The 15,818-nt window shown below is 48.2% G+C and overlaps 1 protein-coding gene across 4 annotated transcripts in view; it reads left to right on the top strand.

The window, feature by feature from the left end:
• Positions 1-15,818, top strand: part of CELSR1 (cadherin EGF LAG seven-pass G-type receptor 1) — a 520,725-nt gene continuing 504,907 nt past the window's right edge. For all 4 annotated transcript variants that reach the window (XM_086967271.1, XM_086967267.1, XM_086967274.1 and 1 more), the window contains exon 1: positions 1-3,627. In XM_086967271.1, coding sequence (XP_086823397.1) covers positions 99-3,627 — 3,529 coding nt within the window. In that variant the 5' untranslated portion in view covers positions 1-98. The remainder of the gene's footprint in view (positions 3,628-15,818) is intronic.

Genomic DNA, 15,818 nt, shown 5'->3' with positions numbered 1-15,818 from the left:
CCCGCGCCTGCACTGCCCCGGCCGTCCCAAGGAGGGCAGTGACTGCGCAGGTGCCTCTGAGTCAAGTGTCCCGCAGTTTGTCGGCCGGGCAGGTTTCTATGCTAATCCGCCCTGAGAGGAGGCGGAGGGGGCGTGCGAGCCGCGGCTCCGGAGCCATTTTGAATCAGTTTAAAGTTTGCTGCTCTGCTCCGAGGGTCCAGGCTGCTCTGCTCGGCTCTACGGGACGGGCGGGGGCGCTGCCGCCCCGGGAGGTGGATGGGTTGTGCGGCCGCGGGGCAGGGCTCCCGCGGCGGGCTCTGGAGATGCGGCCGCAGCTCCTGTGCTGCGGTCTCTGCCTGCTGCTGGCTCTGCTGCCGCCCGCCGCCTCGGACCCGCGCCCCACCAAGGACCGCACACTGGACTGGCTGCAGCGCATAGACACCGGGGGCCGGCCGGTGGGGCTGGACTGTGAACTTTGGCGCCCCGAGCTCCCCCGGCGGCCGGACACGTTCACCTGCCTGCGGCTTGGGGTGCACATGCACGGCCAGGACTGCTTCATCAAGTACCGGCGGAAGCGCCTCACCGTCCGCTGCCTGCTGCAACCCGGCTGCCTGCGCGCCGGCCGCCTGCTGCGGGGGGTGCTGGCCGCCCTGCCGGCCCTGGGGGGCGCGGGCTGCCGCTGCTCCGGCGGCTGCGGGGCGCTGCGGGGCCGGGACACCTGCCTGCCGGCCGGGGCCAGGGCGCAGGTGGATCTGCGCTGCGGCGAGCACGGGGACGTCCGGCTCCGGCTGAAGTTAAAGTCCGTGCACGGCGGAGGGCAGTTACCACTGGTTGCGGCCCCCCGGGCCCGGCTGAGCAAGAGGAGCGCCAACAGCAGCCCCCAGTTCCAGCTCCCCAGCTACCAGGTGTCCGTGCCGGAGAACGAGCCGGCGGGCACCCGGGTCATCACCCTCCGAGCCTCCGACCCCGATTCCGGCGAGGCCGGGCGCCTCGAGTACTCCATGGAGGCGCTCTTCGACAGCCGCTCCAATGACTACTTCGAGATCGACGCCGAGACGGGGGCCGTCAGCACCAGCCAGGCCCTGGACCGCGAGACCAAGGACACCCACGTGCTGAAGATCAGTGCCACCGACCTGGGCGCCCCGCGGCGCACGGCCACCACCTACCTCACGGTCACTGTCAGCGACACCAACGACCACCAGCCGCAGTTCGAGCAGTCCGAGTACCGGGAGCGCATCCGAGAGAACCTGGAGCTGGGCTACGAGGTGCTGACCATCCGTGCCACCGACGGCGACGCGCAGTCCAATGCCAACATGCTCTACCAGCTGCTGGGTACAGGCGACGGGCCGGCGGTCTTCGAGATTGACTCCAAGACCGGGGTGGTGAGGACACGGGCGGTGGTGGACCGCGAGACCCAGGCCAGCTACCAACTCATCGTGGAGGCCACCGACCAGGGGAAGGACCCAGGCCCCAAAAGTGCCACCGCCACAGTCTACATCACGGTGGAGGACGAGAATGACAACTACCCGCAATTCACAGAGAAGAGGTACGTGGTGCAGGTGCCCGAGAACGTGCCTATCAATACCCAGGTCCTGCAGGTGCAGGCAACTGACAGAGACCAGGGCAACAATGCCCAGGTCCACTACAGCATTGTCAGTGGCAACATCAAGGGGCAGTTCTTCATCCACTCCTTCACCGGCAACATCGATGTGATCAACCCACTGGACTACGAGACGAGTCGCGAGTACAGTCTGCGCATCAAGGCCCAAGATGGCGGGAGGCCGCCTCTAATCAACACCACGGGGATGGTGGTGGTGCAGGTGGTGGATGTCAATGACAATGCACCCATATTTGTCAGCACCCCCTTCCAGGCCACGGTGCTGGAGAATGTTCCCATTGGCTACTCTGTGGTCCACATCCAGGCCAATGATGCGGATTCTGGGGACAATGCCCGCTTGCAGTACAGGCTCGTGGACACACCGCCCAACTTCCCTTTCTTCATCAACAACCACACTGGCTGGATCAGTGTGTCTTCTGAGCTGGACAGGGAGACCGTGGAATATTACAATTTTGGGGTGGAAGCAAGAGACCATGGGGTTCCAGTCATGACCTCCTCGGCTAGCGTGACCATCTCGGTCTTGGATGTGAATGACAACAACCCCACGTTCACGGAGAAAGTCTACCACCTGAGGCTGAACGAGGATGCTGCGGTGGGCAGCAGTGTGCTTACCCTTACCGCCGTGGACAAGGACGTCAACAGTGTGGTGACATTCCAGATCACCAGCGGTAACACCAGGAACCGGTTTGCCATCACCAGCCAGAGTGGAGGTGGACTCATCACACTGGCTTTGCCGCTGGATTACAAGCAGGAGCGGCAGTATGTGCTCACCGTCACTGCCTCCGACGGGACACGCTCCGACATGGTCCAGGTCTATATCAATGTCACTGATGCCAATACCCACAGACCTGTCTTCCAGAGCTCCCACTACACGGTCAGTATCAGTGAAGACAAGCCTGTGGGGACACCCATTGTTACCATCAGCGCAACGGACGAGGACACGGGTGAGAATGCAAGGATCACGTACATCATGGAGGACAACATACCCCAATTTCGCATTGACCCAGACACTGGAACGATTACCACCCAAATGGAGTTGGATTATGAGGACCAGGCTTCATATACGTTGGCAATAACCGCCAAGGATAATGGCATTCCTCAGAAGTCAGATACCACCTATGTTGAGATTCTTGTCCTGGATGCCAATGATAATGCCCCTCAGTTTTTAAGAGACCGGTACCAGGGCTCTATTTTTGAGGATGTGCCCACATCTTCCAGTGTGCTGCAGGTCTCTGCCACTGACAGGGACTCTGGGCCCAATGGGAGGGTGGCATACACTTTCCAAGGGGGGGATGATGGGGAAGGAGACTTCTACATTGAGCCTACGTCTGGGATCATCCGGACTGCCCGCAAGCTGGACCGGGAGAATGTCCCTGTCTACACCCTGAGGGTTTTCGCTGTGGACAAGGGCAGTCCACCGCTAAAAGCTCCTGTGGATATCCACATCACTGTCTTGGACATCAACGATAACCCACCCGTGTTTGAGAGGGACGAGTTTGACATCTACGTTGAGGAGAACAGCCCAGTTGGGTCGATTGTGGCAAAAATTGTGGCTTCTGACCCCGATGAGGGGACCAATGCTCAGATCATGTACCAGATTGTGGAGGGCAACATTCCAGAGGTTTTCCAGCTGGATCTCTTTAACGGAGACCTTATTGCGTTGGTGGATTTAGATTATGAGTTGAAAACGGACTATGTCATCGTGGTCCAGGCCACCTCGGCACCCTTGGTGAGTCGGGCCACCGTCCACATTCGTCTTTTGGATAAAAATGACAACGATCCAGTGCTGGAAGACTTTGAAATCCTCTTCAACAATTATGTAACCAACAAGTCTAACAGCTTCCCATCTGGAGTGATCGGGAAGATCCCGGCATATGACCCAGACGTGTCGGACAAGCTGCACTACACCTTCATCCAGGGGAATGAGCTGAACCTGTTGATCCTGGACCCAGTGACGGGGGAGCTGAAGCTCAGCCGAGACCTGGATAACAACCGGCCCCTGGAAGCTTTCATGAGGGTCTCCGTCTCTGGTAAGAATTCTGACTTTTTTTCATGGTAGAGGTGGGTGGAGTGGTCTAGCTCAGACTGACCTATGGTGAGGAGAATTTCAAAAGGCTGTTAACTGTGCCCTAGCCACTATGGATTCGTCAAACATTTACGATATTCGTGTAAACCTTTCTGAAATGGTTGAGTGTGAATTTCATATAAATTAGTTTGAAGCTTCTCTGTGAGCTTAGCTGGTGAGACCAGAGACAATTGTCTGATCATCAAAGTGAATTAATGGGCTCTGCAGTAAGCAGGCCTTGTTATAAGTGCATTTCCTTGTGATCTGTGGCTTTTCTGCTGTGGCACATGGAGCGATGGCAAGCTAGGCTCGATTGGAAGCTTCTAGAATCCATCTTTGCATGCTTGGGCATTGAAGACTCAGGTTAACCCCAAGCGAAAACCTCTCAACATCAGGAAGTCCTCGGGGATTGCACAATTGTTAGAGAAGTAAGTGTTTTTTAGCTTGCAGCAGAGTTATGTGGTCCGGGTTTGAGCACACTTATGTGGTTTCAACACATCTAATTGAAACACGCAGAGACTCCCACGTGGGTGATTATGTTTTTGTTGATGGTGATGACGCTGTTGCACTTGGGCTAGTTTCTGTTGAGAATGGCAGGCAGCCATTATTCCCCAGGAAGTCGTGGTATGTTGGTTAATGGTACAGCTAAAAAAAACATGAAGTGCAATGTTTGAATCAATCTGAGAAACAGGTGCTTATTCAGGAAGTATTCCATTTCATCATTCTTCAATCTATTGGTCCCATGAATCTATCGGGGATCACCATGTGCAATGGATGCTCTGGCCACTGTTTTCATATCTTTACTTCTTTCTTTCTCTTTTACCTGTCTTTCTCTTGATTTCTCTGGGTCAAAGTCTGGTGATGAAAAAGATGTCCTGGTGCCCACCACCTGCCCAAAGTTAGCACTGCTTAATATACCAAAAATGTTAGACTCCATGATGCAAAGTGCCTTTGGCTACAAAGTCAGAACTGGTTGACGGTGCCATACATAACTTGGGGCCACTTGGCAGCACATAACTGCTTCCCACGTCTGCCCAGAAAGTGTGGCTTTTGCTGAGTTCTCGGGATAAAGATGTCGCGAAGAGAGCTTGATGTGTTGCCTGTTTGTCAGATGGAATTCAGACACGTGGCACCTGAAATAGCAACATTGTGAGCTAAGTTTTCTGTCACTGGGGGTCAGCTGACGCCACACCCACCCCTGCACTGAGTGATTGTGTTCGGAATCAGTAATGCTGCAAGTACCAGTATGAAAAATGGAAAAAAAATGCCAGTAGCCACCTGGCAGGAGGTAATTGTGGGTCTCTGTTGCTCAGTGTTTATTTCGCATCACACATTTCCTGGTAAACACTTTCTTTAGTCCCAATGTCCACTTTCTCCATTCCTATGCCTTTCGGCCTGGGGCACGTGTCACTAGTTCAGCCAGATGTAGTGTTTTACCCACCAAATGTTTTAGGTTGTGAAGTCATAACTATTATGGACACATTTATTGACAGGGGTAAATTGTACCTTTCCACTGTCACTTTGGGTGGTTTACCGGGGTGAAAAAAGTCCCAGTTGACCTGTCACAAATGGACTCTACAGGACCCAGTTGTCCCACGTGGATTTATAGATCTGTAAAAAGTGCCAGGTGCAGCCAACAGACACCAGCGAGCAGGTCTACCACCCTAAAAGCTGCAGACTTGATTCAGTACCACTCTCTGGGCTTACCAAACTCCGAGGGGGGGGGTGGGGGGGGGGGGGGGAATGCACAGGACCGATAGGAGGCTGAAGAGAAAGAGGGCAAAACCTTCAGAAAAGTAGAAAACAGGAAATTCCTGAAGTGGAATAATGTGGAGGGAGTGTCCGTTGGTGGATTAAAGCGGCTGTTTTAAAACTTCCAGTCCTGGAATTACACGCAACGACATTTAGATGCAGCCGACTTCTAACGAGTTTCGGGCATCGGCACTTTTTCTTTCACAATGAAAGCACTCGGTTGGTAATATGGTTTTGTTAGCAGATATCGTGAAATGGCGACCATGGAGCGATTCCCTCAGTGGGGGCACTCTCTCCGACAAAAAGTTACATTTGGTTGGACCAGATTTGAGCAAAACTTGACTTTTGGAAGAAGCGCGTCAGTAGACTTTCTGTGACCCCGTGCTGGTGGTAAGAGTTTCAATTGGCTGGCTCTGATAAGTTGATTTGTTATTTGTACAGCACGCGTTAGCTGCTCTGGCCTTGAACTGCCGCGTGTTTTCTGAAGGCTGCGAGAGACTCGTAGGTGCCAGGTTGCCCCATGTAATTTGTGGCATCATCACATGGGCATACATTTTTTTAAATCGATTTTTAAGCATAAGCCCTTTATTGTTTCATGATAGTATAATTTGCATAGCAATTGTAGAGTGTCGTAGCACTTGGGTATCCGGGCGAGCCATTGCATTGTGGGACTCGTAGTTTCTTATAATATCATTGTAAATGTGGGCTGCAGCATGCAGGAACGGAGTTGGTGGGCGAAACGTTTAGAATGGCAGAAGGCAGGTAGATGGCGTGGGCCTCCCTGGTAACACCCTCGTCTGGTGATATTGCCCGTGCCACCCCTTATCTACATGTCACTGCTGTGGCTTTGCGAGTCTGCCAACAATAAATTTGGGTCCTATTTCCCTCAGCCTGGTAGTAAAATAAGACTCTTCGGCCACCGCACCTGCTGCACTAATCCTCACTATGCAACCCTGAGTTAGTGGCTCCAGGTGTGCATGTGACTCCGTGTCTGTGTATGGGTCCATGTCAGAGATGGACAGAGTTTTCCAGTCTTGCCGAAGTTTCTTGGCTCACTGTGTGATTCCGGCCTGGCAGAGGCATCAAAAGAGTGCCTTTGCTGCAATTCAATTGTATAAAATGTACTCCTACCCCCTAATTTGGTAGTAAAATACAGCTATGATTGGGGTCCAGTGGCCCCTCGGATCCATGAGCCCGGTGCCACTGAACCTGCAGCACTCCTGATGGCTACCCCTCTCATGTCATGTCTCCTGATCTTGTCGGTTAGCACCCACCCCTCCACGCCGTCCACGTCTGACGAAACGCAGTTATAGTGAATGTAATTTTAAATGGTATTTAATGTGTGAAAGACTGACACCTGATGAATACTGTGCAGAGGAAGCACTAAACCTTTATGGCCGTCGTTATCATCATTGCAATAACTGTTTGCCTTTCCTGGGGCGAATATTGCTTTTGCTGAGTCAACTGTTTCTTCTTATGTGCCCCTTGCTTTTATCCAGCTCGAACCAACCCGACCGTCCCGAGCGAGGAGCAGGTCTCCGCCTTCTTCGGGAAAGCTGCAGGCTTCTCCCTGCCCCCATTCCCCAAACCAGGGTGCACCGGACCCGCTCATGGCAGCAAGGGGACCGGGTCGTCTGGTGGTTCATGGGGATTTACAGAAACACCTGATCCACTAGGCACCGCACCAGCATCCATAATGGCACTCGGGTTAAGTGACCCCAAGTTCCGCAGCTGTGGAACTCTGCGCGCGGGGCCTCCCTGGACACCCTGGGCGGGCGCGCGTCATTCCAGGCTCCACCTGCCTATCAGGAGCGCGCGCGGCGGGCTGATGCGTCAACGTGCTACTGTTTTCTCTTTCCACTGTTTAGGCTATGGGTTATATAGGCACAGTGCCCGCGGGCGAATCCAAGTAAATGCGCCCTTGGAATGCACGTTTGCACACGTGAAGCTGCCCTCGTTACACAAGAACAGGCCTCTTCTAGTGACAATAAAGGTAAAGGATAGCTACAAGGGATTTTGTTTGTTTCTTAATTTTGTAGAATTCTTAGGTTAATTGTCAAAGATCTAACCCCAATGTGTCCATAGGACAACACTCAAGCTCTTGTATGCTTAAAGCAATCAATACCAAGCAGGAAGATGGAAAACAGAAAAACAAGGAACACACATACACACACACACACACAGGAAAATGATTTTCAAAAAAGGTATTGTATTGAACAAATCAATGGATTAATATACGGGGATAAGGAGAACAAATCAATGTTAGCAAAAATGTTATGGACAGACGTTTGCACAAATCAACATGTCGGGTAACAACAAGTCATCATCTCTCTAGATTGATGAAAGAAAACCAAGTCCAATGATGTGCAATGGTTTGCTTTTGATGCAGATGAAATGCTTTGGAGTTGATGATGGGGTCGACGTTTCGGTCTTGTTAGCTGAAATCTATGAGACCATCATCAGGTCAGAAATAGTTTTTGCAAAAGATGCCCCCTAAGTAAGAACAATGTATTGTAATTACTAAATGTGCCAACTCAAATGAAAACAGATAATACCAATACATTTCAAAATAATACGAAACCGTGTGCTGCACATCCTAATGATGTGATATTAAAATATTTACATTCCCATTTTATTTATAAACAAAACAATTGTTAAAAATTAGTATCTCTGGTCAATTATAAATCAAGAGACACTGGTGACAGACACCGATGCCACTTGTTTCCAGCGCACCAGGTGCTTCCTTTCTGCTCCATTCAGACACACAAGGTTGTACTTGGCATAGAAGTGGCGGGGAGAGGTCTGATGTCTCATTCATGGACCTAAACACGGGGAGAACTGAGGCCCACTCTCGACTTCCCTCCCCTACATAGCCAGACTATGTCATCCTGGGAATTTCGGTTCTCCTGCCTTTTGCCTCGCTTCTGAAAAAGTGTTGACTACTCCATTAGGTCGCATCTTTGTGACCTATGGCTTTGCCAATGTTTCTTTTAGCCACACCGCACAGCATACGTAATGTTGTGTGGATAAAGTTTTTAAAAAATACCTTTGATACAGACTAATATAAGAGACACAATAATAAATGGTCAGGAAGAGTTCATTGTTAAACCGAGTATATGAGAGAGAGATGGATGAAAAAGAGAGGGGTGATATGGGGACAACAAGGAGGCACGTAAACTAGAAAGAAAACGAGACCACTGGAAAAAGTGACTGAAAGGAAGAGAAAAGTGGACAAATGGGAGGCAGAGATACTGAAAAGTGAGAGCAAAATAGAGAAAGAAAGCAAGGGAGTGATTTAGACTGGGAAAGTGGGGTGAAGGGCAAAGAGAAAGAGGGAGTGATGGGGAAAAGATAGAGAGAAGAAGCAAAGGGGGCTCAACATCTAGAAAGGGAAACCTTTTATGATGTATAGCACTGTACGCCACAATGTTTCATCTGTTTAACACGATGGGAACTTTGATCTGTCTATTTAGTTATACCTTGGTCATACAGAAACTGGAAATACACCAACGTGCCCCTAGGTGGGTCCGCAATATATTTTGTGCTGACTACTGTTTCTTTTCGGCTTGGTTTAATTGAGCGAGAGGGAGGGACAACATCTGTAAGTTCTTTCTTTCCACCTGTGACACTTGCAGTGCCTACTTTTCATTGCCCCGTCCTTAAATTGTTTGCACTTTAATCTCTGCCATGACAGCAAGAGTTTCCCGCGGCAAAAAGCCACTACTTGCCTGTTTCCGTCGCAGAGCCACAGAGGAGCAATTTTACCAACCATCAAGGGGAGGGTTCTTCGCTTCACGCACCAAGGGGCTCTGACACAAACTTACCTCAAACGAGGCTGGTGACAATAGAAATATTGACACGTGTTTCCCTTTGGGGCAGGGTGGCATCACCTGAGAAGAAAACTTGGAAGGAGGTAAAGTGCCCTAGCTTAAATGTACATTTAGTTTAGTATCTTATTGATACAGCTCACTGACAGCCAGGCCGAACTCTTCCAGGCACTATAGGCCTATGAACCTCATACAAATCATAAATCAGATGGGTTAAAAAATCAAGGAGGTGAAAAGTCGTGGAGGGAAGGCTAAAATATGCCCTGCGGAAAATCACCAGTGCGATTTTATGAGCACCAGGAAGTCAAACACGAATATTAAACTGTACTTAAAGTGCCAGGCAGTGACGTCCACACCAGCTTCTTTCAAGTCTTAACAGTAGCTTATCTTTCATCTGCTGATATGTGTCTAGCCACCGGGGAACGAAGCCACGTCTAATAAAAAATGATTCGTGCTGGCTTGGTTTTATTCCAGCTGTGCATGCGCGGTTACATAAAGCAAAACGACGAAAAGTACAATGATCGAGTTTCCCTTTAGGGTGCGCGCATGTACATGCTGAGTTCACAACAAGCATTGACAAGGCCAATAGCTCTTACCTAGTGAAAGAGCAATTGTATCCGTTTTTTTAGCCATGTTGCGCAGCAGCCCGGATGCTCTGCAGCATGGCTGAAAGTACAAAAACCACTGTCATAATTATAGCAATTTTTTTACTAAGTAAACCAAATGTCTTGCAAACGACTTTCCATGTGAAACGGTTGTGCAAAGGGCTTGTGCAGAATTTGCTGACTCGTGTAGTTCGCCTGGCACTCTCTTTTCTGTCTGTGTTTGTCAGACACCCATGCCTAGTGCTGAGTCCTGGGCGGAGCGCTACCTCCCTAAATGTACAAGTCATTTCAAGGCAGATATTTTAAGCTGCAACCCGCTTTCAAGAAACAAAGTAGGCCTACATTATTTATAATGTTTTAAATATGTATGGCGGTACACTTTTGTTTCTCTTGCTCTTACCTTTGTATGGAGGTATTAGGTCAGGCGTGCGCATTTAACTATCACACCAGATTGTTGTGATATATTTCATATAGGTCCAGAGGTATAGTCTAGACGTTTTTACTTAAATAAAGTATGTTGCTGTTACACAGACAGGGGAGTGGGTTGCACTACTTACACCACATAAATAAATGATGTTGTGCGGCACTTGAATTAAATTCACTTTTTTGTGTTTAGTTGTAGAGTATGTACCATATTGTTTGGATGACAAGCAGTACTGCCAGTCATAAGCTTTTTCTCCCTTCATAACACGTTTGTTTATAAGTAGGCGTCTGGAGACGGAAAATGGTACACTACCAGAAAATTGAGGTCTAGATATTGTACTACAAAAAAAGGATGATGTATGTCTGTAAGAGAACGTAGATGGTAAGTTAAGAATAACACATCTATACTTGTATACACTGACAGACCTAGTTGCACATATATGGCACTGCTTTCTCTCCAATGCCACTCTTAGAAGTGCCAATTTAAACCTGTGCTACTGCTCACACTTCACTCAGTTTTTTCGAACCACATGGCTAGCATTTACCTCCATTGTTACTACTTACAGGGTGTGATTTTACTCCAGTATAGAGCATTCAACTGCCATCTTGAATTTTAAAGTAATCATAGAATGACTATTTCTGTTATTGAGGCCTTGTTTTCACTTGGTAAAAAAATACATGGCTTTCAGGCGGTTTTCTATTGTTTCCCAACCACTGCCATGTTGAAAACGCAGTTTGTCTACTGAGTGCTCACTCTCTTTTCATGGTGTTGCTGTGAAAGGGAACACAGGTTCTCACATTTGGCAGTACCACAGGATGCTGCCAACCAGAAGTTATGTGCAGACTAAATTTAGAGCTATGAAAATATTGTACTTTCAGTATGTCCCTTCATTTAGCCTCTTTCCAAAAAGTATCAAACTGAGGAATACTGAGGAGTGTGCGATGACCAAACGATGACCGCAATTAGGATTGTCGTCTTGGTCAAGCTAACCCAATGGCCCCAGTTGACTATTCCAACACTGACACAATAGTGCAAGTGTTTGTCAGCTGTTTTACTTTCCATCCAGACGTTCTTTAGGTTTTTGGAGGAGGCCTGGTTGTGCTGTTATAGGGACAGGGTACCAGTGACTCACCTGGAGTAGCTGAGTGCCTCGCTCTTTCCTGGACAGACTGTCCTGCCCTCCCCGACCTGTCCCACCCCCTGAAACTTTACTTAACATGTTCAGGTCCTGCACAAATTAGCCAGACTGAATACACCCTTACGCTTCATTCAGCGGATGCCCGGAGGTCTTGAATGATACTTCATCACTTCTTAAACTCAATAGTGGCAGGATGGAAGCTGTTGAGGTGAGATCATCCTACCTAGAACGGTAGCCAGCCCAAGCACTTTTCTACGTCTCTGGCCGCACTTTACCTTTCCTTGACGACCAAGGCACTATATATAGATGAGGACCATTTATGTGGCACATAAAAGATGAGAAACTCCTCTTCCCACTTGTGGTGGTTGTTACTGTCACCCACCTCCTCAAGGGTTCATGAACTTCATAAAGATGAAAGGCTGAGTCAAGCATGAGTAGATTCAAACATGAAGCCTTTAAATTGCACGGACATCCAATCAGCGTGTGCCTTCACCCGGTGCTTCACCTTGCAGGAGGCGGCCCTGAATGAATCCATCTTGAAGTTGTCCTTCTTGGGACAGAAGATTGTTATTCAGAGTGTTAAAGTCTGCCCCATCTGTTTTCCTTGCTTGAGTGTGTGGAAGGCTTTTGTACTCTCAAAATTCCTGAGCACTTAAGCAATTTCGCCATGCAAGAGCTGCATTGTTGTTCCTACAGAAAGCTAGTGATACCCATACTTTATTTGCCATTTTAAGCTTTTTAAAAGTAGCCGTAAGATTGAGGAACACAAGAAATTAATTTATCTTTGTAAATAATCAGACTCTCTTTATGGATTGTACCCTCTCTTTTTCAAAGTTTTTATTTACTAAAAGTTCAGGAATGATCTATAATGAAATTTTATTATGTAATGTGTTTTTATGAGGAATTTTATTCTTCGAAATAAAGATTTACTGAAGTGCTTCACCTGTCATTGGTCTGAACGCTGCTTTGTGGTCTAAAGGTGGAACATCTGTGTTGGAAAATCCCATCGAGTGGTGTGCGTATTTGTGTGTGAGACCTCTGTTTGTCCTAGAGAGGGATTTGGTATATTTGTACACATTAGTATCATCTGTTGTAATTATGTTACAACGACTTAATTATTTGACATGCAGCATTGATGTTGAAGTAAATTGTGCATATATGACCTTATTAAACATGACGGGGACTCTTTGGCGTATTGTTATTAATGATAATGTGAATAAAGGTTTTACAAAAATGCAGTTTACGACTATGAAGCCGCCAAGAGAATAGTTGTGGTCTCGGTTTTGTATAACTACCACGCCACCTTGACTGGGAGACCCTTGGGAACGACAGACGTTTTTGGTCGCCGCAGTAGAAGAATAATTAATTCCATTTCCCACTTAAATGGCTAATAGAATTGTATGGTTCACTGACCTGCATTAGATGCTTATGATAAATTAGAGATAATAAGTCTGTTCACTGGAATTGTACGGCACTGAGTGGCCAAATTATGCAGCAGGGTTGGCTAAATTATGTGGGATGAAAAGGCAAAATATGTGGCACATTTCCGTGGCAGTATTATTTCAATATTTTAGCACAATTAATTCTGTGTGGGCGAAAGTTTCACCCCACTATTACACTTTCAACACATAAATACAGCAATCAGCAAATGAAGTGGGACCAGTTGACTTTTGCAGTGGCTTGGCACTATGCATCACCACTTGTGGCGCCACATTTTTTTTTCTTTTTTTCTTTTTTTTTTAGTAACTTTTGATCGGTTTTGAGCTGGAATTTTTTTTGTTGAAATGAGAATTACATAGAAGATGGTGAATTATGTGAAAAGTGTGGCAATTTCAGAACTATGCACTAAAGGCCGCTGGCACAGAATGACGTTATACCAATTTTCTTGACTAGAAGTAAACCCCCCCCCCCCCCCCTTATCAGACTTTGCCAGCTGTAAGAAGTGTTTACTCGTTAAAGGAACTTTTTGTGCTACAGTATTACTAACTCTTGGTCCGGTTAAATTGGTATTCCTTTTAAACACATTCCAGGTGCACAATTTGTGCATGCTTGGCATACATTACACCCACATTTCGCGCATTCAAGCGAATGTTCTTAATTCGGACTAACTTTTCAATTCTAATTGTATTGTATTGCAGCATTTACATAACGCTTAATACCCCTACTTGGGGCATTGAAGCACTTGCCTCCATGGGTAGCATGTCACACCGTGTAGGGTGTGTGATTGGACGTATGTTGTCTTTGTTTTGGTCCTATGTGGGAATTGCTTCCATGACCTGCGTGATGACCACGGGGTGCAGTTATCGTGTTATGGGGTGCAGTGCACAGCAGTTTGGTGGATGGTGAAGTGTGAGAGAGACGTGCAGTTTTATGGTTGTCCGTTTTCTGGTTGCTTTGAACCGCTAATGCTGCGGGGAGTTCTTGCAAAGGTTGGTGGTGGTGGGAGGGCGTAACTTCAGCTACCTCAGTTAAAAGGTGTGATGAGGTAGGGCTCGAACTCCTTGTCCTGCCCTACTCACCATGACCACCCCTTCCAGCTGCCATGAGTATCACCCGTGGGCACTGGAAGCCGCTGTGGGACATGAGCATCTTTTTCCCCATCCACCCATCCCTTAAGTCAGTGGAGTTGATGGAGCATAGATTTGTCATGTTAATTTATATATATCATGATGTTTTTCAAGTGCTGAAAGGCTATATCATATTTTCTGTTCTATTTGCAGAAAAGTGCTACATTATATTTTTGCCTTTTGTCGTATTGGGGTGGGGTACATTCATGGTTGGCTGAGACAGTTCAGGTCCCCTGGGCATCTCACATGGATTAAGGCACAGAGAATACCGGTGTCCCATGGACCTCAAAGAGGGTGCTTGCGGCAATAGGTAAAGAAGCTGCAACTTTGCAGGGGGCTGGGCGCCGTCGTGGACCTTACCCACCTTCCCTCGCATGCACAGTTGCACTAAGGGACAGTGGCCCTTTGGAGGATTCGCTCTGTGTCAGGGGACCAAGACATGGCCTGGCTGCTTAGGGTAGCTGTCTGGTAGGAGGTGGGGGTACCCCAGGTAATGTTTTGCTCTGGGGTGAGCGGGCCTCCAGCAAAAGGAAAGATGGCAGGGATTTGCATAAGAGCGATTGTCCTTTTCCTGCTCTAGGATAGGGCCTTAGCGGGCCCAGAAAGATCAGAGGTGCTAGGGTACCTGGACGAAGTGCAAGCAATGCATTTATGCTAATGGTTCTTTATGCACGGGAATGTGGTGTTGTAGATCACTTGAATGTTACGAGTAGACGGGGTTGTGTCAAGTGAGAGGTCATTGACGTGTCCCCTTCATAATAGTCTGCTTAGTTTTTAGGTCTCGCCTTTACCATTCCGCAGGAATGGGAAATGGGGAGAATTCAAGTCGGCTATTTTCTCTTCAAACCAAAGGGCTTTCAGCCGCGGTTTTCTTGCAGTTCATGTGAATCACATGATCAAACATGCACGAGCATTCACGTCCAGGGCTTCTCCTCCCCTAGCAGCACTCCTCCCACACCAGCAACTCTCCCCTCCCACACCAGCACCTCCCCTCTCTCTCTCCGCAAACACAGCCTTGCCCTGGCAGCACTCCTCCCACACCAGCAACTCCCCCCTCTCACAACAGCACCTCCCCTCTCTCTCCGCGACTTCCCCCTCACACATCAGCACCTCCTCTCTTTCTCCCCGCCAACACAGCCTTGCCGTATCAGCACTCCTGCCACACCAGCACCTCCCAGGAAAAAAAAATGGCGGCCGCGCATGTAGTTTGTTTACATCTCTGCCACATGCGTTCTTAAATAGCATACCCTTCGTCACTACCTTTTATCTACACAGTATACTGCTACTGTCTCTTCCGAACCACACCTCTACCTGCAGCACATTTCTGACACATCTTTGTATTTATTTTCACATTAAATAATGTTGGACGCGCATTTCTTTGGAATATATATCTTATGCTGACTTGGCCTGTCACCTACAACGCCCTACATGTTACTTCTGAGTAAACACCAAGCACAACTCACCATGCCTCTCCCCTCTCCCTTGCACACACTCTTTCAGAGACACGCTTTCCGTTCGTGCAGCAGGTGCAGTGACACCGGACTCAGCAATCCATACTATCAAATTATTTCTTACATCTCTGCCACATGCGTTCTTAAATAGCATACCCTTCGTCACTACCTTTTATCTACACAGTATACTGCTACTGTCTCTTCCGAACCACACCTCTACCTGCAGCACATTTCTGACACATCTTTGTATTTATTTTCACAGTAAATAATGTTGGACGCGCATTTCTTTGGAATATATATCTTATGCTGACTTGGCCTGTCACCTACAACGCCCTACATGTTACTTCTGAGTAAACACCAAGCACAACTCACCATGCCTCTCCCCTCTCCCT

Source organism: Lissotriton vulgaris, chromosome 1_1 (assembly GCF_964263255.1).
Source record: "Lissotriton vulgaris chromosome 1_1, aLisVul1.2, whole genome shotgun sequence".
NCBI classification, from domain to species: Eukaryota; Metazoa; Chordata; class Amphibia; order Caudata; family Salamandridae; genus Lissotriton; species Lissotriton vulgaris.
Note: the sequence above shows the minus strand (reverse complement) of the source record. Positions and strands in the feature narration are given on the sequence as shown.